General features: G+C 35.7%; 1 protein-coding gene across 3 annotated transcripts in view; it reads right to left on the bottom strand.

Moving 5' to 3' along the window:
• The window catches only part of SLC39A12 (solute carrier family 39 member 12), a 34,974-nt gene extending 22,882 nt beyond the window's left edge, over positions 1-12,092 (bottom strand). The window contains exons 1-5 of one of the 3 annotated variants that reach the window (XM_066198654.1): positions 11,965-12,092; positions 10,511-10,863; positions 6,155-6,436; positions 3,404-3,611; positions 1,396-1,598 (exon numbers count right to left, since the gene is read on the bottom strand). In XM_066198654.1, the coding sequence (XP_066054751.1) occupies positions 1,396-1,598; positions 3,404-3,611; positions 6,155-6,436; positions 10,511-10,780 (963 nt within the window). In that variant the 5' untranslated portion in view covers positions 10,781-10,863; positions 11,965-12,092. The remainder of the gene's footprint in view (positions 1-1,395; positions 1,599-3,403; positions 3,612-6,154; positions 6,437-10,510; positions 10,864-11,964) is intronic. The other 2 variants (XM_066198646.1, XM_066198637.1) reach the window with 2 other exon arrangements.
• Positions 12,093-24,447: the final 12,355 nt, after the last annotated feature.

Genomic DNA, 24,447 nt, shown 5'->3' with positions numbered 1-24,447 from the left:
AAATGGAAAAAAAACCCCTTAGAAACTAGGAATTAATACAGAAGAGAAATTATCTTCTCTCCAGATGTTTCTTTGTGATTTTTTACAAATACAGAATATTTGGCTCTCAGTTGATTCCTAAGACTCAGATAATGCCCCTGCACACTTATCTTTTGAGTTACAGTCAGGCTCAGAAATTCAAGAAATCAGAAACTGAGCTTTAAAAATACTTCAATGGCTGGAGAACAATTTTACTTCTTTTACAGATAGAATCACTATTGATTTCTGTCTTTCATAATTTAAAATTCATATGAAACACATTTCAAATGACCTTAATTTAAGATTATTTTGAGACCTCATTAAAAACCTCATCATGCTGATCAGCATGATCCTTTTTTGTGGTCAGCTCCAAAGAAATAAACATATTGATAGAGTATGCATTTCAAATGCAATACAATTATATAGATAAATATCTATCAGAATAGCATTTAACCAGAGGAAATTTGTCTCAGCTTCCCATCATAAAATGACCACACAGAAAAAGTCAATTGTACATCACTCAGTTCTCCTAAATGGAGGAGAAACATTGCCACTGAGTTAAAATAAATGGTAAAGGATTGAAAACGACAGAAAAGTGTTCTTTGAAGAATATATTTCAAATGTATACATCAATATATATACAAATTATATACTTTGAAGTCTCCTTTTTCATCTAAGGAATGATTCCCAGTCTAAAGGATGCAAGTCAGTTACCATCTTGATCATTGCCATAAACAAAATTTATTTATTTTCAAATTCATAGGATAAAGATAAAATCACCTGCAATAAGCCAGTGTCCTTCAAAGTCCTCAGAGAGGTTACTGGGGAGTAGCTAAGGCTCTGTTTTACAGCCTTCATACTTTCTAAAGAAGGCTTCTGGATTCCATAGACAGCTATGAAAAGAGTTTTGAAATGCCCAATCTTCAATTTACAGAAGTCTTTTAAAAACAGCTTGCATAGAAACTTTAATTTACTTTTTTTTCCTTAGAGCAAAAAAAAAATCCTTTCTACCAGGTCATTTAAGGGGTCCTAGAAACTCTGTGACATAAAACCACAAGAAATTGCTAACAACAGTATGAAAACATCAAAGACATGTTACTCCAGTCCTCTGTGTCTTGAAGAAACGCCTGATTCTATGTGACCATTGCTAACCCCTCCCAGTGACTTTAATGGCACATTCAACATGCACAAAGTTCTTTCCCCAAATAGTATTTAAACAAATATAGCTATATAAATACTTATTTTCACCCATATCTACATGCCTTTTTGAAACTTACACATTTTACCTCAGACATATTGCATGGTTTGCAAATCAATTTGAACTTCTGTCAGTGAAATTCTGCCACCAACACTATGATAAGATAAAAATAAATTAACCTGGTCCCAATCTGTGTTCCTTTCACGATCTTCAAAATAGCCTTTCAGATAGTCTCCTTTTGTATGGTTTCCTTTGACTGGAGTATTTCTCCTTCCAATATCTCTGACTGCCATACTGTAACGTCTTCTTATGTGACTGTGAAATTGTCCATTTACAGCGCAGGTCTTTTTGGCTGTAAGCACATTTAGTAGTTGTTCTAGTTCTAGTAATTCATTAGAGAACAGATATGTTACCATGGGAAAATGCACATTTAAAGGACAAAATATTTAAAAGACAATATCTTTTTCTTTTTGTTTGTTATAACATTGATTCAATTCCTCATTTTTAATACTTTTTTCTTAGTTTGGTACTGGAGGCAATTTCTGCTTAACAACTCTGGAAGTTCCAGACACCCAGATCCTCAGCCTTTCCTTCTTTGCATATCACATTCATGTTTTGCCTATAACTGTCTCAGAAGAAAACAGATATGACTGAAAGGCAATTCGTCTTCATTTAATCAGCATCTCTGACAAAGTTATCTATTAATTTCTAAATAACTTTACTGTTCTTAAAATTTTCCTTCGTAAATGGAACTTCACACTAAGCTGCCACGGCCAGGTATTCAGATCAGGAAACAGATCCTTTACAGGGTGTCCTGAAATCAATCTTCAGGATGTTGTGCAGCCCTTGCACTTCAGAAGTACAGCTCAGGGCAGTGAATTTTTTCTCTCCTTTGATTAACTAGGAAGCATACCTGTTCACAGTAGTGAAATAGGAAGGAGAGAGCCTAACCCAAACCTGAGATCATGCACAAATGTACCTCATAGCTTCTGCTGATGGAAGGGGCAGGCCCTATCCTATCTCCCTTATCACCTTCCTTCACCCCTGCACTTTCAAATGAAGCCATAGTAATAATTCCTGTAAACCTTAATTTGTCCATTAAAAAGTCATCCACAAACTAATTTTAAAGAAATTTAGATTAATGGGAATGTTTCCATAGGATAATCCTTTTTTATTTCTTTAATCTTGTTACTCAGAAAATGCAAATGGTATAATCTTAAAGGTGAATCTCACAAAAAGGTTTCTGGTAAGATGTTTCGCTGCTATTTTTGGTTACTTAAACAAACAGATGTGAATGGAGCTGCAGGTATATTTCTTTTCTAAATGTAATAAAATCTAATTTTCTTTTTCTATGCTTCCAGATACCTACTCTTTCCTAAAGTTACTATTAAGAATTTAAATAAATTTAAAGGGACAGTATAATGAGCTTAGACTCAAAACAGACTTACTCTGTAACAAACTGGTTAAGAATAATTTTTTGTTTTTTCTGAATGACATCCTAACTCCACCAAAAATACATTCCTGCTGTTATCTTTACTGGGGCCCAAATTTCACCATATATAGTTATTTAGTAGCACTGTGCTGAGATGGCTCCATCCATTCTTGTGACAATTATTTTACAAGATCTGGCTGGGCAATTTTAAAGGAAGGGCTTTGCTGGCAAACCAGTTTATATAAGTAAAAACTAGGACCCCAGTTTAGGGATAAGGATTTTTTAAAAAATATTTATTTCTGTGATTCAATCCACCTCTGTGTAACCTATGAATGTTAAAAATGTTTTTACCCATGCTCAATTCAACTTCTTAATCTGTTTTAATCCGTACTTAAAGGAACTTTTGAAAAGTGCTTTGAAAAGCTTGTAAACTGTTGCTGTTAGTAGTTGCCACAAAAAAAAGAAAAGTGTATGTCTTATAACAACCTTCTAAATCCATACCAGGCCCCTGAATTGATGGTGTAGCTTCTTAAACTGCTAAGCAGGCACAACCTTTTACAGAAATTAATAGCTGCTGCTGCTGCTGAGAGCTCGGCATTTGTTTTGTTTTGTTTTGTTTCGGGTATTCTGTTTTGTTATTTTTGGACCACTTAGACCTCTCTTACATTTCTATTTATTTATGGTTAAGTAGCATTTCTGATAAATCCAGCAATAAATTTTCCTGAAGAAAATGAATTTTGCATACTCCACCTTACCTGTCACTTGGAGCTCGGTGGTGCTATTTAGAGAACTGAAAATATATTTTATAAAGAATTCTGGGGAAGGTAAACTTGCTTTCCCCATACAGACTCCTTGGAGAGCCAGAGAAAGGATTAAAGCAGTCAGGCGTGGAAGAGTGTTTTCATCAGCACCATCTCTGTCCATTATATCAGCATTTTTCTCCAAAGTGCTCACATCAACACACTGAAATCAGGAGAAAACAGCATGAAGACAGTCCTGCTCACTTCCATTTAAATAATCAGAGTGACAGGAGGAGAAACTGGGGAGAACAATTTCACAGATAGCCAGAGTAGAAAGAATGCTAAAATGTAAGCTGTAATTGCCAGCAGGACAGCAAATCAAAGGACATTTTCAGGAGAACAGGCATAGAATTAAGAATCTTGAACATTTACTCAGTGTCTAATGGGGGAAAAGTATAGTCCTTCATTCAGGTTATTTTTGCTTAGCATTTTCCTGCTGTTTCTATTGTTCCAATTGTCCCCCCCAATTACATCTACATCTACTTCCAGAAAGTGGAAGAAAGGGGAGGAATTTTTGTGAAAGCATTAGAAATTGGCTCAAATAATACAGACTTTAACTCTTCATCTCAGACTTCAGAAAAAAAATCTTCAAATGTTTTTAATTCTCTACCTATTCAATGGAATCAATATTTTTTTTTATGGAGTAGTTATCTGGGGACAATATGGAAACATATCATTTTGCAGATAAAGGGTAACTTTCCTGCTGAGTGACCAAAAAAAACAGTAGTCAGTGGTACACAACCATGTGTATGGAGATCTGCAAACTCTCTCAGTTCCCCAGAAATGTATCCATTCTTTCTTATTTTCTTCCCTTTTCCCTTTCCTGTTTCTTTACACTGCAAATATATGGGTTTGAATGAAACAACAACAACAACTAAGGAAAAAAATTCCTTAATTTTTTTTCTAACTCATATTAACAAAATTAAAAGTCAGCTAGATGAGCCAATACAGTAGTCATTTATTTCATACATACTCATCTTGCCTTATGTAGGCTTTAAACACTTCAGAGAGGAGGCTGCCATTTCTTTTCTTGCTCATTCATGATACATTAGAACTGTCACAACCCAAAATTTAATCTCTTATTTCAAATGATATTAAGTGCTATGACTAAAGAAGAGGACATTCTCTGTGAAACCAAAACACCTAGAGCCACTAAAAATGCTTTTCTTCCATGAGTACCCTGCACCACTGGCCCTTTTCCACAACTCAAGTATTGTGATTCTAAGTATTATGCTATTATGTTTTGTGTACCTTTCATAAAAGAAACCTCTTTTCCCTCAAATTAGTGAGTGGTGAAGTCTCATTTACTGGACAGGTTTGACAACTGATTATACAGCCAGCATAAACAAACAGAACCCTCAGTAAGGCATTTCATGGGTTGTTATTCTATCTTGACATTCCAAATACCCTCCAATGCCTCTTTACAGTTGCTCAGATACCACTGGAGTCCTGGGAAATTGTCACGTTCACCAAGACTCAGAACCAAAAGAAGGTCAATGAATAATTTATGCAGGGAAATGACCACACAAAGAAGACAGAGAGAGGAACTGGAGGCCCTCAACATTCTGGACACAGCCAGGTCTCCTACCCATCTTCTTTTTATGCAGAAAACCCTACTACAGTAGGCTGTAAATTAAAATCTACTGAAATGAAGAGGACAAATTCGAGCCTTGTATAAACCAATTTCAGCTCAATACATTGACACATCTAAGGGGCTACAAACAGGAGGTCAACCTGTACTATAGAAGTTATAATCTGGCAAATATGTGTTTTACTGCCCATGATAAGAAAAAGTTTTTCTTCAACATTGAACTCTAGAATTTTATTCTATCATTTTATAGATCCTAATTGAAATATGGAATTCTAAACACCAATGAGAAAACTCGAAGCATGTTTCCTGACTTAGAAACTATGATCTTAGCCAAAAATACTCAATATGCTTTTTTTTTTTCTTTTTCAGCTTTAAGCTTATCTTTAACAATCTTTCCACAAGGCATATCCATGCTGGTAGATAATTAGTCAAAAATGTATGTGTTGCAACTGAAGGAAACCATCATATCTTTGGACAGACTCCTCATTCTGTCCAGCTTTGGATAGACATGGAAGTTTAGAACCAGGCAAGATTTCATCACAGCAAAATAATTCATTATTTCTCCTGTAGCAGTCAGTAATGGATCTGTTCTGCTTTATACCATTAAAATACTTTGACTTTGAACTCTAGAATGTTATTCCATTATTTTACAGTTCTTATTTGAGAGAAGAACTCAAATGGAAACTTATAGATAGATCTCAAATAGATCTCATAGATCACTGGTAGTGTACCTATGCTAGCAAATATCAGAGATGAGAGAGACTTTTCTGTCCTTGGAGCCAAGTGCAAGGTCTTGCATCTCCACACCTGTGCTCTTTTGCATCTGCCCTAAGCAGAGCAACTACATCTAAATTACCTATTAGGAATGGTCCCTAAAGTGCAGTATCTCCCCAACAACTTCACAGCAGACCCTGTGAATGTGGCACAGGCCAGAATCAACTCAAAGAAAAGCATTAAACAGCACACACAACACAATACCATTGTTCAGCCTGTGCTCATACACTTTCATTTACCAGTCTTCTGGAGGACTGTGATACTGGCATAGTTTCTGTCCTAGCATAAAGGCATTATACCTATAATAAAGATGAAGTTATTTTTACATATGTTTTCTTTACCTGGTTTTCAGAAGTTTTAAAATGTTGTTTTACTGCAGCTAAAATATCTTCAGTTTCATTCCGTGAAAAATAATAACAGTCTTCATCATGTCTTAAACTAAGCATACTCTGTAGGTAAAATTTATAATCCTTATCATTCAAGCTGAATTCTGAAGAACACATATCTCTACGATGAAGAATGTAGTAGAGAAGAATAAGAGAAATTCTTTCAAATACTTCTTCACTGAGATGGTCTTCTAAATCTCCTCCAGCTATTAGTAACAAAGCATCTGGTTCAAGGCACTGTGAAGAAATAAAAATAAATGGAAAATCAACTCAAGTGACATCCTGCCAGGCATCTTCAAATACAGATAGGAAAGTCAACAGGAGAATACAACTTCTTTATTTAAGGGATCAAATCCAAAACTACACAGATGCAGGCTGATGGAATGGCAGGTGGAGGGTGCAGGTAATTCTTTGCAGTTCTATGGCTGCAACATCACACCATGGAGTTTTTTTTCCAGAGGCCCTTTTGTTTTTAAGAAAAGTTGAGTGTCCTAGAGATGGCACTTTGAGCAACCTGGTCTATTGGGAGGTGCCCCTGCTCATGGTAGGGGGAGTGGAACTACATGATCTTTAAGGTCCTTTCAAACTTAAACTATTCTATGATTCTATTTTGTAATTCTATGATTAATGGTTTGAGACTCCCTACAATTAGGAATAATTCTGATCAATCATTGTAGAGAATGAAAACCTTCCACTGGCTTCAGCAGATTAGGCTTCTGGTTACAAATATATTAGATAAGAGCTAGGGCTATTCATATTTTCATCTGTGCATTCTATATGTGTTTACATTATAAGATAAAAACTGTTGCTGAACTGTAGTTAATTGAGACTATGTAAACAGAAGTTATACCATATTCAATGCACTGCTGAGAGACATAATTGAGCCTGTAATCACACAGCTATTTTTATGTTTCTCAATGAATTCTGTTAACTGCAACAATGAGATCCAGTGCAGAGAGTCAGCACAAGGTCTCAACCCCATTTAGTCCTTCAAATGCATTTCAAGAGGGACTGAAATTACATATTCACCCTGTGCAGGCTTTACATCTGAGCACAGATTTTTAAATGTGTGTGTGTGTGTGTGTGCATATATATATATATATATATATATATATACACACACACATACATATCTCTATCTATCTATCTATCTATCTATCTATCTATCTATCACCCTCTCTCTCAATTTTTGCTTGATATAAAGACACTTCTCAGAAACTTGCTGCTCATACAAAAGTTAGTCTGCAAATTAGACCAGAAGACTAATCGAGGTCTATCTGAGGCTATGAGAAATAAGACACTGAAGTCCAAAGTAAAGAATCTTTCTTGAAGAGGTCTTGTAATTAATGTTATTCATTCTGTATCTGTTTTTTTTAACAGACTCCTTTCCAAGCATGTCATCGATGTGTGAGGTAATCTCCACAATAGTAGAGCAGCTGAACTGTACATTTCAGAGAAGAAACGACAACACATGAGATACCTTGGGAGGATCAACATTGCACTCTAATAAATTAATGAATCCAGACAGAATCCAGTTTGTCAGAATAAATTTTTTGTGGCTACAAGCATGATGTGTTTGGTGGGACCTCACTGTGTACATTAGTTCATTTTCCTACACTGAAGCTGGGTTAATGGAACAAACATTGTCATGTTCAGAAGCCAAAGTTCCTTGGAGGAACTGAGAGGCCTGCTACTTTTTAATATGAATTCTAACAAAAATTTTCAAAATAATGAATCTAAATCTAAAAAAAAAAAAAGAAAATAGTATTGATAGCCAAATTAACTTTTTATATACATAAGTAAGATAGATTACAGTATGATTCACTGTGTCCTGTCCTGCCTACATTGCTTATCTATTGCTTATCAACATTTCTTAATGCAGTCTCTGAGAATTACTCTTTGGACTAGGAGGAGTCTATTCTGTTTTCTGTCTCAAAGACCTCAAGGCAGTCAACCAGCCTTAATGAACACTCAGTAGTAATACAATAAACATATGGCATGAAGTGGAAGATTTTCAAAGATTTCTGTAAGATTTTTAAATGTACTGAGGATAAATTGCAATCAGTGAGTCCATAATTTGCTCTTGCAAGGAAGATGACTGAAAAGAAAATTGCTAATTAGGAGGAAGCGGATGCATTTTAAAAGATGCAGTTACTCCATAGTATATGGGTAGCCCCTGGTGAGTGACCCTTGAAGGGATATTAAGAGGATATAAAGTAGTTTGTCACTAGGTTGGGTTTGTTTGTTTGTTTGTTTATTAGTTTGAGGGATATTTTGCTGCTACTAATATTTTTACAGGAATAACCATCCATCCTTGATTTAGAAATGTTTATTTCCTACAAAAAAAGAAGCCCAAATCTTGGGCACTAAAGTCTGAGTTTCTTTTGTTTAAATGGCCAGAAGTTCCAAAAAAATTTTTTTACCCGTGCAAGAAATATATGACTTCTGTTTGCTTAGGAGATAAAGAAATGTCAGATGCCATTCAATAGCTGCCAGCCTCTGCCCATAGAGACTTCGAGCCACTACATAAAAACAAACCAGAAGAGGGACTAAAGAAAGTGTTAAACTTCACTACTTTTAAGTGCCCATTAAAGATATCATAAAAACAAAAATAAAAAAGGTCTGAAACAAAGCCATGTGGTATAAACAGGCTCCTGGATTTAGAACAGAAATTGAATCTGAAATCAATTAGTGATTCCCAACAAGCATGAGGAAGAAAATGCCAAGCTAAGGTGGGGCATTCTGTTTCAAATTTTGATGAACTTGAAGGATAGTGCTTCTCGCACAGTTTTTGCTGTCCTGGTTTACCAAATGTTGTTATATCATGATGAAAGATTTCAGCACAGTACCACGTGGGCTCCATGTGACTGAAAATGCCACGTCTCTCTCAAGGATTTTCTTTCAGAAAACCACATTCCTGTGGTGCTGGCACAGAAACTGTGATAGTTCAGGATGTGTACAGTGTTTCTGACTCAGATGACAGACAACACTGAGGAGTACTGAAAATGCTGAAAGTCCTCAAAATCTTCCTATAGAAAATTTCCAAGATGAAGCCTGAACAGAGCAGCAGTACTGACCAAAGTAAGCCACAGCTAAGATTTCCTTATATTTTGTCCATCCAAGGACACAGTGGGAAGCTCTCCAGAAATTCATCACAAATACAAGAAGAAACCATGCCAGTCGAGAAGAAAAACAAAAAGGACAAACAAAAACTTAGTCCCCTGTTTTGTGAAGTTTAGGAGGACTATATAGTCACATTTAACACATTGCCAATTTTCAGTCTGGGCCCATATATGATGTATATTAATTGCCCATGTGTGAATAATCTCCTTCATAAAATATTATCCATTTAGGCAATGACAAGCACCTACAATGTTTGTGTATGAAATTTCACATTTGGGCTCATATGAAGAATGGGGAGTACTTTTAGAAAGGATCAAGAAAGAGAGCAGCTGTCTACTGCACAGGATAAAAAGATTCCCCACTCCATTGGCTTGGCAGATTGCTGAGAACAGCACTTTGTAAAAACATTCACCTTTCAGACCATCTTCATAAGTGCGGTATAAAGTGACACTGCTGTATGTAGGTCACTAAACAGGGCCAGAGCCAGAGTAAAAAAAGCCAAGGCTGACCAAGCCTTTTGTCGTCCCTTTCAGCTAAGTTGCTCAGTAACACTGTCCCTGTCCTTTCTTCATTGACTCAGAACTGAGTTCTGAAAATATTCTCCAGTAGACAACCAATCCCTCTGTGCAACTGTACCCTGGACTACTTCCAGTTTCAATTTGGATTTGGAGATTCATTGTTCTGCCTTTCATTTTCCTTGACCTGAACTGCTTACAAAACCCTCCTCTTAATCTTGAATATTTCAGTGAAGTGCCACATAAGTCTGAGACAATCCTGTCTGGGTTTTATTTTTATGAAGTAAAATCCAGAACAATAACAAAAAAAGCGGAAGAACTGGTCCCCAGTGTTTAACTATGTCTTTCCACAGTGGAAATCCTGTGCCCCAAATTCAAGCTCATGCTTTTACTGTCAGACCAGGTTTCAGTGGAAAAATTTTTGCTGGAAAACAAAAACTTCAGAACTTTAAAAGGAATGTCTGTCATGTTTGGAACATCTCTTCATGAGCTCAAACAATAAATAATAATAGTTCAAAATTAAATAAAGCAGGGACAATTTTTTTTTTTTTTTTTTGCTGCAACAAGAAGTTTTTTACATGTTTAGGTATCATATTCAGGACAGTATCACTCTAACATGTTAGAACTCACTGATGATCCTGTAAAGATATCCCTCATTAATTGAAGCACTAACCAGATTACAATCCTCTTGCATGCCATAAATCCGCTGTGGGCACTCAGCTCTCTCCAGTAACATTTTGACCAGTTCTCGTGAGTGGTTCATGTGGAGCTCAGTGTTTTCAGCTGAGAGAATGCGTAAAACTTCCACCAGAGAGCCTCTGCTGGGAGGATTGCTGCCATCCTGCCCATGCTCTTCCCCAGGCTGTCCTTCAGCAGTGAGCACGCTGAATATGAAAGCAGAACATACCACCCCAAGAGCTGGATGCTTGGTCAGAAAACACATCTCCTCTTCCCACAGTGCGTGATCTGCACTGATTGTTGGATTGTTGTTTGCACTTCACAGCTTAAACTGGAAACGTGAAGAATCTGAAAGGTAAAGGGGAAAAAAAACCCCAACCCTTTAATTAGTGTGAATGCAATATGTTCGAAAGGATTTATTAATTGGTCGGCTAAGCTGATTTGCAGTGACAAGCTGTTTTTGAACAACAGGGAGCCTGTAAGGGCTTTACAGCACAGAACAGCAGGAAACTAAGACAAGCATGGCCTCAAAACTTCTTTAGAATTATCAACAAGAGGTTGTCTCAAAGTGCCCTTCCCTCTTCTTAAAAATAAAGTCTATGGCTTTCATTTCAGTGTTATGTTATTGTATTCACTAATAATTCTTTTCAGTAAGAATAGGAAAATACCATGGCTTTCACTTCCATTTCATCATGAAAACAAGTTTTTAGTAACAAAAATAGCTGTAAATAAATATTGCTAGTCTGATACTAATATGAATGTGCAGTAAATTTGTTACATAGCAATAATATAAGGCAGTTTATATTGTCAAAACACTTTACCAAGATTACTAAACTCCAGCTATACAGCACAAAAAAAGAAGGATGTACTTAAAACTTAGTGATCACTACTCAGACAGGAGAAATACAAAACTGAGGTTATAGTTTCACTCAAAGAACTCAGTGAATAAACAAGACAAGCTTAACTTGTTAACTCTAGGTGCAAAAGACATTTTGTACTATAAATCTCTCTCATCACAAACCTTCCTAATAAACCACTCCTTCTGCTTTAACAGCAATCTATCTCAATATCAAAGCACAAGAAACATAAAGCAGTTTCACTTCTGTTTTCCACAGAAGTTTTGATTTTATTGATGAACAGATGCTGGCAGTGACATACATATTCAGATATAATGCACGTGTGTTAAATAGCCACATATACATTCATCTTCTTTTTTAACTGCAATATGATACACATGTTTTATTTTAAAGGAAACTCTGCTAACAAAGTATTTAAAAATTGATAAAAGAACTGCTGAATTCAAATGGGCATTTCAGATAAAAGTTAGTATGTTTTTAGATATTAGGAAATCTTTTGGTGTTTAGATATATTTTACTGTTAGCAAGTAGAAATGTGTATCATTGTTACGAGAATATTACGAGCATTTCTTTCTAAATGTTATTTTCTTACCTTCTGAAGGGAAAAAGAATGCTTGTGTATCTAGCTTTGTGGCCTTCTGAATCCTCAGAAGTATTTAGCTGCTGGAAGTCCAATGTTTTTAAAATTCCTTGATGGTGCTCTGGAAGCTGGAGAGGATTAGTTTATTGCTGCCTTGAAAAGTTTTCAGTTGCTATGGAGAGAGCTGCCCTTAAGGTAACAATGGAGGTGGATAGAAATTAGTACATGTTCTTCTTGTACTAGCAAGTTCTAAGCATTGCATTATTGAATTTATTTCACATATTCTAGTAGTTATCATTCTATGTAAACAGTTTATTTTAGAAGTACAAGATGCAAAAAATCTACTAAAGAATGTATTTCATTTGATGGATAATATATGCAAGCACTTATAACTGTTCTCTGTGTTACTAAATTATGTGATCAATTCTACATTAAATCTGAATTTTTTTCATTAAAATATTACTACTTTTTGAAAATATGAGAATGCAATTGAAATAGAAATCTTTTCAAGCACATCCATAGAAAAATGATTTCTTTTTTCTTTGCAAAACACTGCCCATAGAAAACAGCCTCTTTCATCCCCACTTATGCTGTGCCACATTTGCACCAACTGTAAAGATGGGATAGCTTCAGCCTGTGGTGAAAAAAATGTTGTCCACCCACTCATTTTCCAGAGGGACGCTGTTATGAAGTTGACATTTACATCACCACACTATTACAATATTACTGCACTGGAAGTTAGTGAAAACTGTCACGACTGACAGATTTCTACAGAGACTGGTACACCAGTCATATCATTCTCTCACCTTCCAAACCTTCCCTGCTATTATGAAGGACTATCATCTCAGCTGGCTCAACAAATCCTGTGAAGCAGTAAGCCTGTAATAGAAACATCATAATTCTCTTTAAAGCTAGATTAATGAAAAATCCTGGGTTCACAAATGTTTGTAATGTCCCCTACAAGGTGGTGAGCTCAAAGGGAGCAGCCTTGTTTTAGCACGACTGAGAACTGACAACTGATGCTGACTATAAAAGAATTCAACTGACAACACCAGCTTGAGGGAAGCGCAAAATGTAAACAAACGTTCTCAAAAACACAAAGTACAACTACATGTACAGATTCTTGTGTGATGAAGGCTGAGTATTTTAAAAATCAGTCCATTTAGAAATATTCTTTTACTTCATAAAGTACAGAAGATATTTATCAAACTAACATTTCTAAATATACCACTTTACGAAAACAAGAATTACAAAAATTTTTCATATAAATATTTTTATAAGAATGACTGAAAAGCACAAACACATGATAATATGTGTTTCCTCTGGCTTTTATATAATTTGTTTTGTCAAACAAAGCTAACCATGTCCAGATTTGTTCCACTAATAAAAATAATTCCTCAGATAATGGGGGAATAGCTTCCAGCATTTAATTCTGGGGATTGCTCAATCTCCAAACAAACATAGAATAGCTTTATCTGTATATAATTTGATGTTTTGCATATAATTACAGATTGAAACTAAGAATTCATTTCATCCAATTAAAGTGTACAAACGGAGGGTGAATTGTTTCAGTTTACTGAGAAAAGCTAACATTTAAAAACACATTTGATGATTCATAACTATTGAAATCTTCTGAGAGATCTGCATAATGATATTGGCTACAACCTAATTTAATATTTATATTACAGAGTGATCGTAAAAAAAGAAAATATTCAGTACAGAAAATATTCAGTATTGTGAAAAAACAACAGATAATAATTGGTACAGGCTACTATGGCTGATCTCAAAGGGGAATTCACTTCCTTTTTTATAACTAAGTGTTGCAAAACTCTTCTGACTTGGAAACGAGCTTCCCAGTGGTGGCAAAATCACTGATAGTGACTCAAGGCTCACCCTCTGCTTTTACCCTTGACACTGTGATTTCAGTCAGGCAACTGTCATTAAAGAACAGTTCTGTCTACATAGCACTTGGATTACTTCTTCTGAAGTAATTGCTGGCATCAGTTGCTAAGTCTTTTCTTCAAACCCTTGTGCAGCAGCATTATTCCCCCACTACTTACCCATCCCGAAGCTGTGCCAGCCGATCAAATGGCACCATGACAATTACAGAGCTGTGTCGTTAGAAGCCATTAGAAATTTACTGAGATGCACAGACAAAAATAAATCACTTATACAGTTTATAATCTTAAAACCTCCCAAAGTATCTATCACTAACATTGTAACTCATGTCTTATGAGACCAGCATTTGGACACAAATTTTACTGCATGCGTTTTGGAGAATTTTGATAAAGGGGAAAAAAACTCCATGCAGAATGCTCAGAAGCCAGAGACTCTCCGTTTATTGTACAATGATAATGTGCATGGAAGAAAAAACCTTGAGAAGAGCTGGAGAACTGGGGTCTCAGAGTGAAGTACATTACCATTCTAACATGACAACAGACTCTCCATAGCAAAACCAAAGGTAGGATGAATTTTCTGATTAAATGAACAATTTTTTAAAAATGATTTTTCTATTTTACACTTACTTACATACCTTGGCATGTTAAAGCAAGGATCTCAGATCAAGAATTCTCAGGAAAAAAAAATCTGTATTTTTAAATTAGTTTGAACAATTACCATGCTGGGGTACTTGCAAGAAAGTAACTAATCGCTGACTGGCATAGGTGTATGACCCAAGGAAAAGAGTAAAAGAAGAAATAAGATTTTAAAAGGAGTGATAAAAATGTGAACTTCTCAAAACTCTAATCATTACCACATTCATGATCCCAGATAATTGCATATAATTTTTTTTCCATCCACAGATACAATCTTTTATGATTTAGAAAGCTCATACAGTAATAATTTATGCTCCTAGTGAAAAGAAGTGAAGGCAAGTTAGAAATGGCATAACTAGACATAGAACATGCAGCAAGGCCTCTCTGATTACAGAGGTTATTAAGTTAGTTAGTTTTTGTTTTAGTGAACCAGTAAGACTAACTGCAGCTTACCTGGTTTCTCTCACCTTCACACCTGCTGAGAGAACAAAAGCAAGTTGCCCATTCACAAATGCCATGGGTAACTGCACTGCAATTTACTGGGCTTCAAATTATTGGTGAATAAATTGTACAGGAGTAGGAAAACTCTTTAGAGGACTCACTCTGAGACGACAAGGGCATTCCTATGAGCCCTACCAACACAACAAATGGCTTTATTTTATTTTTACATTAAAATGGGAAAGGATGTAGGCAAAATTTTAGCAGGACTGCTGCTGAACTTCACATCATACTGGGTAATGCAGCTATATAACTCTTATTCCTTCAATACTGTGTAACTTGTTTTGATGGACTAACCAAATGCATTTTTTCCTTTTCACTAATTGCAGCAATTATGGCAAGTAGAAAAGAATCCTCTGGCACTGCAGCTTTTCTCCATGTTATTAATGTGATATGTGCACATTGTATAATTACAACCATAAGCAGCATTTTGACATATGAAAGAACTACATTTTGCATGTAATTTGTGTAGAATTTCAATACATAAGGTATCTTTACCAATGTAATGCCAGGGTACTGTAATAAAAAATGTCAGTATTTTTAAATTACCACAGTCAATTAAGCTTTTTTGACATCACATGCCAATCCTAACAATACACTTATATAAAGGTTGCCAATAAATTAAAATAAATTATTATTATTTAGATTATCTGAGTTACATGTATTAGCATATATATATATATACACATACGTATATGGATATGGATATGGATATGGATATGGATATGGATATGTATGTATGCCTTGAACAAATCTTGTTTTAGTTCAGGATTACAAAATTCACTTGTTAGCAGAAAGTTTTCCAAGACGACCTGGAAATCTATTTCCATTAAAGTAGAAAAGTAAGAAATAAAGAAGTTAGAGACTGCTCTACACTCTAGGCCTGCAAACCCTCTTACATTTTAAGAAATATACCTCTGGAGGGGCCTTCTCACATATTACAGAATTTAAGGTGCCATTTATTGTCCAAAAATATTACTTTCATGAAAGTGGTTTTGAAGTGAAATTAAAGTGTTCATTCATATGGAAAGTCTGATCTAAAACTTAATTACTTGCCTCTATCTGACTACAGACTTCCACCTCACACAATCTCTATTGCTATCTGGTTGTGTTTAAAATAAAACAGAAAAAGAAAGCCAAAATACATTTGGATATAGGTATAACCATCAAGACTACAGCAATTATTATCAAGAACTTAGTCAGAACAGGAGGTACTAGTATCTTGGGTGTGAAGAAAGGAGGTTTTGTAAATGTGGACATAATGTTCCTCATTTTTTACTTAAAGAACACATAGGTAAAAAAATGCTCCAGTGTTTATTATTCTTAGGAACATTAGAAGCCTAACTTTTATGAAGGTATTTAAAGTACAGCTAACTAGACCACCAAGTCAGCTTCAGTTATCTCACTTCCTCTTACACTAGAGAGATGCAGAAATCAGTTTCTAAGCTTTTCACTGCCTATTGTATGGTTTTGTTCTCCAGCGTTATCAGACTGTTATGTATTTTGTTTCTTTTTTGTTCCTTTAGATTTCCAAAGAAACTGGGTTCAAAAACTGAGTTATCTTACTAAGAGTCTGGTCCAAACTTGGTCAAAAGCATTTACAGTCCAATCATGTATGTTGAACTCTTAATTTAAATAACCCAGATGACATACTGTGTAGTATTACAGCATAGAAGGCTAACTAATATTTCAATGTAAAAATAACCTTTTGAGAATTAGACTGTTCACCTTGTAGGAAACTGACATATATTGCATGTTGCATCTTTAGCCATTGACTTCTGACCTCGGCATATTGATTTTTTTCCTTTCCTGCTGATACTCATCAACTTACGCTTAAAAACTCAAATGTTCTTTATGCATTTGTGTATTTTTTTCTTTATATAAATTTCCATAAAATATTTATCAATAATTTTACTATTAGAGAAATTGAGCTAACAAGTGAATAATCTTTTTTAAAACTATGTCTCAGTGTTCAGTTTTAAAGGAATTCTCACAATACAGAAGAGTCATTTCAGGCAAAAACCTGTTGTCTGAGAGATGACTGATGTTTCTCAAGGTCTTCTAGCCTACCCCCTCCAAAAAAAGAAAAAATACAAGTATTTGAGTCATGAGTACAAGCCAGAATGAGAGAAGACAGTTTCTTTCCATCTCTTTGTCTTAAATTCAGAAAGAGTGTAAGTGGTACCAACAGTAAGAAGAGCTTACAGAATATTTGAGTGATTAGATGGGCTTCAAGTAACAGATGCTGAAGCAATAAAGGTGAAAAGAAAAAAAAAGGAAAATCCTAGAATGGAAGGACAATGAAAGAACCAGCATTGATAGAAAACAATTCAGCCAAATACAAATTTCACTGCCACTGCATGACAGTGACCTTACTTCTCCCTTTATTAAAACTACGGACAAACCACTACCTCTCCCACATAACCTGGTATATTCATTGTTTGAAGGCTTGGTAACAAGAGTACTGAGAAGGAAGTTTGTAATAAGAAATGTTTGTGCTTTATGAAAGAAACTTTTGCACTTTTGAAATAATTGTTTCTCTTTATATAACCGCAGTTAACCTGAATACCAGTATCCACAATGTACATAATGCAACAACTAGATTCTAAATTAAATGCTTGCTTTCTTCTAGCCTATAAGAAACATACAGAAAATACAAAATTAACTACTATTTTAACTCTGGAAATATAGTTTGAGTTAATATATATCATATACCATATATATACCATGTATCCTTGCAGAATTGCTCTATCCAATTTAGGGACAATACTTTTTTTATCATCAAGAGGATACATTATTCATTCTGCTCAGTGTTAGCCATAGAATTCTTTGTATCACTAGCCCCCAGAAAAGACTTTCTGTAAGCATCTGTAGATGTCAATTGTTAGTTCAGTGGCCAATCCACTTTTATCAGTTACTGTAGCCTTTAATCTGAATTAGGCTGTATGTATTTTGGTGGGTCTATGGCAACTATAACTTTAGAATATCCTGAAATGCTATCTTCAAAGCACTATGCTAAAGGTAAGCTCAGCTTAAAGGTAACAAATGGATTAAAATTAGGTAAAAAGAGAAAGAGCTAGAAATCCACATAAGTAAGTGTAAGTTACGTCTTAAAAAGCAAAACAGCAATTTGCAGCAGAGTGACAATTTGGTATCAATACTCTTCCTGTAAAGATTTTTCAAGCCTTTCCTTCGGCTGAACAAATTCTTCCAAAGTACAGAAATAGGATTTATCTTCTCCTTTGCTCCTCATGTCTACTCTCTATAGATAAGGACAAGAAAAAAATCTGTTATTAAAAAAATAAAAAAAAATCAAGTAGTCTTGAATTGCAGTCCATGCTAACTCTCTTCTAAGCAAATGCTTGTACTTTGATTTAGCAGCAAGCAAGCTCTCACGTGTGCTAGGGATTTATACTGAAGGGCTCAATGTGAGTAGCTTGTGAACACTGAAAGCAGAAACTTTCCTGGAGCTGAGGGTCTGCAACAAGCAACTTACCTGTTTAGTATGACACTAACCAAACCTCCTGCAGCTCTGATTTTGCTGTGGTTCTTGTTCCTGTACTACCTTCCAGGCACCTGGAAACAGATTTTGAAGTATGCAAGAAGAAAGTTTATTCTAACTGCCCTTTCTCCACTGCTTTTTTAAAACATATACAGACACTCCTCACACTCACACCCAGGAATTTGGAAGACCACAATTATAAAGTGTAATCTTGATTTTCACATTTTATTTAGATGAATTTAAAGTAATTATTAACAATTGGATACGCTTTCTTGCATCTAACAATATACAATCTGCAACCCAGTGTGAGGTTCAAAGTAGCCAAGTAGAACAAGTCAATGGCTGGCACTCATAAGCTTGAAAAAGAAAGCCTAAGTGGATTAGTATGCAGAGCATTAGGGCATTGAAGTAATTTTCAAAATTAACTCCCTACAAGGAGAGTTCAGGGATTTTTTTACCAGACTTTTTTTTTTAAAAAAAATGCATTTTTTTTTCTTCAGAAACCTTGGAAAGAACTAAAGAGGAAACATGGGCAAATTTATGTAAGAGGAAGGTAACTAAGGCTCTTCATAAACCAGTGACAAAGTAAAGAAAAAGGGTACTGTGAGTCTGTATGGACTTTCAGATGATGAATGGATGGATCCAATGGTTTTCCCCCCCCCCATCTTCTGAGCGATGACTCACTGCACTGTTTCTATGTCTGCTTTTGAGGGACATGGAACTCTTCTGCAAATAAATATTGCCAATTAAAGTCAATAAATGACACTGGTATATTGGCTGCCTTCACACTTTCCTGCGTATGTATTAACTTCAGGTTGCTCTCTTACTGCAGAAGGGAATCTGAGATACACCCACCAAAGACTACCTTTACTGTCACTGAAAGAGGAAAATATATGTGTGTGAGAGAGGGAAAAAAAGACCCTGTTCCCTTTTGGCATGCTCCTTTATGTTATCAGTTTTTTAACATATCAGTAAAGCTGAATTAAATCTTTCAGAATGCAAATTTCTAGCTTTGTCTCTAGTTTTAAAAATCTAAAAACTTTACAGTAAAGTTGACACCCTTAACCTGCCTGAAACTCCTTGGTCTCTAATCTGAATATTTTCTGTAAAAGGATAGTTCCAAAAAGCCTTTTAACATATGCATGGAAACCACTAATTCTCTTTCACCTGTGTTTTTTTAAAGAAGAAAACACTTTGCTACCTTTATTATTCATAATTGAGTTTCATTTTAATAATTTATCTTTTCTCTTTCTTTTATTTTATTTTATTTACTTTCCCCTCCCCCCCTTATTTAAAAAAAGGATGGGTTTTTTGCTTTTTTTCAGTGTGATTTCCTGAATAAGTGAGGCTAAAGCTGACAAGATATGTGTGTGTAGTTAAGATGGGTCTTATCTAAATTTGCAGTACATGGAAGTATCTGGACCAGTCATTCTAGGATCCCTGTACAGCGATTGCAGACTGAGGCTTTTTAGGAGGAAGATTGTCAGACCTATTCAACAATTTTTGGATGAGATTGTAATTATAACATCCTTGACATTAAAAGAGCCTTGAGAGATTGCCTTTGCTGTAGACATCTGTACTATTAATTGCATTTTGCTGGTTAAATCCCTCCCACTCCCTCTGTGAACTCCCTCATTCCTTTCACCCCAGTAGATTATTAACAATTCTACCACTTCTAAACACATCTGACGGAAGAGCAAAAATCTCCAAGATTCCTGCAAGTTTTGTGCAAAACAAGGGCTAGAAAAAGCATTCTACCAGTGCTTACATACAGGAAAGCTGCGGACATAGGACTCAGCTATAGACATGAAATAAACAAAAAGAAATGCTATGAAAACCATAAACCGTTCTATTAAAAATGAATCCAAAGAAAAAATACAAAGCCATTGTACACAAACATCTTCATTGCATCTGATACTTGTTTAATTTATAAAGGCTTTCCAATATTTTTATATTAATGAAAAAGAATTCAATGATTGTAAGGCAGTATAACAGGATGTTGACCACTAGAATGTAATGAAGCAATCCCTAATAAAACACATCTGTAGAAGGAGCAATTTATGATTTCAAGAAAAAAAAGTCCATTTTTTAGTTGAGAACCAGATCTCATATCATTTGTTCAAATAAAAATACAAAATAGTAGAAGTAGAGTAGAAGAGTAGAAGGTTGAGAGATCTTTTTGTGAAGTGAAAACCACAGCAATTCAAGCCCAGAAGTTAGAAACTATGTATGAAAATAAATTTCTCTCATTAATGACAATAAATGCTGACACCAACATCATCAAAAAGACAGAAATAAAGGATTAACTCTGCTTTCTTTTAACAGGTTTGGTTGTTGTTTTTTGGATTTTTTTATTTTATTTTTTTTTTTACTATTTAAGCTACACTGATTATAAAAAATTATAAAAGTAGATATGCTGCAATCACCTCCTTGCTACACCATTTTACTACTGCTGCCCTCTGCTGCATGGAACAGTTTCCACCTGTCTTTATTTCATACTAAGATGGTGAATGACTAGTTTTAGAGGTAAACTTCGATATTTAAGTGCATATGCCAGATTGCTTTTGTTTATTCCTCTAACTTGCAGTGAAGTTTATTTGGCAGCAAAGGAATGTGAGTTTTACAGTAGGACTCGAAATTGCCAAAGTAAATAAATGATTCTTGAAGATGATATATGATACAATGAAGAAATATATTCTCAAATTTGTTTTGCAAAGTAGAGTGACTTACTTCAAGAGATGTTTTGACTGAATTAAAAATGCTGCAATATCCATGACATTAATGTTAATGTCTTTTTAAATGTCATCTCTCAATGAATGTTATAAATGAGGAGGCAGTAAGAACAGAAGATCCAACATGAACAGTCTATGAACAGTCTACAGTACAGTTTGTTTCCAACATTTTCTTACTCTTTTTTTTTTAAATCCATCCATCCATCTGTACATCTCATAAGAAAGTGCTACTCTTCATACCATACTCCCAACAAAAATAAATCTATTATCTGTGAAGATGTAACTTGCACTGCAAGGCAGCCCAGTTACATTGTGACATAACACAGCTTTGAAAACACACCCTCAAACAGATACACATCCAACTACTTATGCATTTAGCTAATAAAAGGCATAGACAACTACATGATGCTTGTCACAGAATCTTAACAATATCCTAAAAATGAAACACTTCTATTTTTACAGCACAAAAACCCCTTAGCTTAGGCACATCAGTAATTTAGCCATATTCACAAATTATGAGGCATGTTTTTTCTTCCCATGCATTTTTCTGAAACATCCATGGTTTTGTTGAAAACCCTGCAAAAATCCATGGCTTTTGTCCCTTTTATTCTGTTTAATAAGGCTCATTATTTAAAATTACTTTTTGACTGGAATAAGCTACAAAGCAAACCATATGAAGAGAAGGATGGAAAGTGAAATTAAAGGAACAACCCAGAGCAGAGAATCATAGGGGCTAAGAAAAGCTCTTGTGGCCTTAAGCATTGTTTTACCTTGCACAGCAACAGAAAATGCTATTTAGACAGTGCATGAAAGCTCAGCATGATCTGGGGTCCATTCCCCTCACACCCAGCACATGCAGTCATTAGAATGAGCTGTTAGAGAGCCCCATGATTGCTGTCTTTAGTAAATGGGCATAAACATTTTCCATACATTTAGCTAATCCATCTTTGCACTGCCTTCATAAGATCCTGAGCTAAAAAATTTTTGAAATTCGCTACCTTGTTTGTAAAATAGGATTTTTTTACATCCCTTTAAAATCAATTTTCTCTTAACTTTTCCTTACTAAATTTTTAGCATACTGTAAAACTCAATCAATAACAATTCTGTACCCATTTCATTCACAACCGTCCTGATTTTGCAATCATTACCAATATATCTCATCAGCTTTTTCCAGTCCAGATTAAGGTATTTTCCTTCTAGTTTCTCTCATAAGTGAGTTGTTCTTCTATCACTAAATAATTTTTCTCTCATTTGTATCCATTCCAACCCCATGTTCTTCCCATTTCCAACAATACTCAAGATGCAAATAGGACACTATGCTCCTCATAGCTGAAATGGAATTTACCTATGTTGAGCTTTTTTAGCAGAACTACCAGTACCCTTTCTTTTTCTCCTGTATTTCTAAGCCAGTACTAATAACAGGCATTTGATTTAGTTTATGATCTTAACGTAATACAGCTCCCGGAATACCTGTTTTGTAGGTCATCTTAACATTTGTTTCGATGCATTAAGACAGTAATTTGCAGCAGTTTTCACTGTTCTCCCACATGTTCTGCAAGATGCCCAGCTCAAAAAACCGTAAGAAAAATGGTGCACAGGTGGGGAGGAGGTAGATAAGTATAGCAAGATGTGCACCGAAGTTTATGGCTAGTGAAGATGAGGGCAGGAAAGCATCTACCTTTTTTTCTGAGAGCCTTGTCTCACAGCATGGGCATTGCAATCAGAAGTTACAAGGAGATGTCTCTTGCTGCTGACATGGGAGTAAGCTCTATGGATTCACCTGGTGATTTTACAGGAATTTACTCAGACTAGAAATAAACGTTGCTTGGATTTACCAGACTTGCATGTGAATGATGCATACTGTATTCCCCAAGAAAACTTGTTTCTAAGCATTTTCTTTGTGTCTTGGGGCACATTCTCTGTGAGCCACTCTGAATGCTGTGCCTGATGCACCCCAGGACATAGTTGCCACTTCCAGCTGCCAGGGCACTGCTGACTCATGTTTAACTTAACACTGCTAAATTGCAAGTTAAATGGAATCTTTGTTGCACTTAAGAAAATATCATGTCCCCACATTGAAACTTACCTTTGCTTTTGTTTTCTTCTGGCTTTTTAAGCAATACAGGCCATTTTCAACAAGCAAGTCAATTGCAAACACTATTAGTCTACAAGAAAAAGAAATTGAACAGTCTAAGTAGTGATTCATGTGAAACACGAATATATTGTCTTCATTTTTGTAGTGGCTGCTTTCAGGTGCTCTTAACACACCAGTAGCATACTATACTCGAATAATGTATTGAGAGTGTTTATTTGTATGACAGTGACACAGCATGTCATGCCGATTAAGGCTTGAAAAATGCTCCACAAATAAGAGTCACCACTCAAGGGAGTTTAGAGCTGTTACCCATTGCACCAAGCACCCAAAAAAGCTTCATTCATTAAGATTATCCGAATACTCTCCAAGATCTCTGAGCCTGTACCTAAAAAAACCTGCCTAAACTAGGAAACACTGGACATATGTAAAGACACATTCTACCTTGTCAATCCTGTCTGATTCTGTTGGCTAGGGCTGCTAGGGGAATAGATCCACTGTTAACAGTTCTGCAAAGAGCTGCTGTGGGGGGACCCAGTGTGAGGGAAGACCAGATAAACATACTGACTTTCTTTTGGAGTCTCAGGTATTACTTTCTTATTTGTCAGCATGACTTCAGGTACTGTTTACAAGAGCTGGGATAGTTGAACTGACAGGCACTGACACTAGCAGCTAAAGCAGGGCAGCACACGAGAGCAGACATGCCTTGTCACGGGGATTTGTACAGATGTGACAGTAAGGGCAGCACTACACACTAGAAGAGTGGGCATGCTACCACTACAAGGTAACACTGTGTTGGGGGTTAGGTTTGTTCCTTCTTTCTCTAAAGAATATTTCCCCACAAGTTACCAAGGAGACCAAGTGTTGGATACTTGAGATTACTTAACCGAAACAAAGAGGTGGACAAAGGTGGAAGGGGGAGATAACGCAGGTAAAAGACAAAGCTTGAGGCAGCTGCGTGTTTCTCTTTTTCCGGCGTTCGGGGAGATGCGTGTCTGCCGCTCCTCGAGGATCTCAGCCGCCGCAAAGCATGCCGAGCGGGGAACGGCTGTTGCTGGCTGGAGAAGTTTCACTGTGGCCAAAGGGATCCAATCCTGGGAAATCTACTATCACCGGTTCGGCCTGAATCCGGAGTTT

This window comes from Chamaea fasciata, unplaced genomic scaffold (assembly GCF_029207755.1).
Source record: "Chamaea fasciata isolate MVZ Bird 193981 ecotype frontalis unplaced genomic scaffold, bChaFas1.0.hap1 SCAF_1, whole genome shotgun sequence".
NCBI lineage: Eukaryota > Metazoa > Chordata > Aves > Passeriformes > Sylviidae > Chamaea > Chamaea fasciata.
Note: the sequence above shows the minus strand (reverse complement) of the source record. Positions and strands in the feature narration are given on the sequence as shown.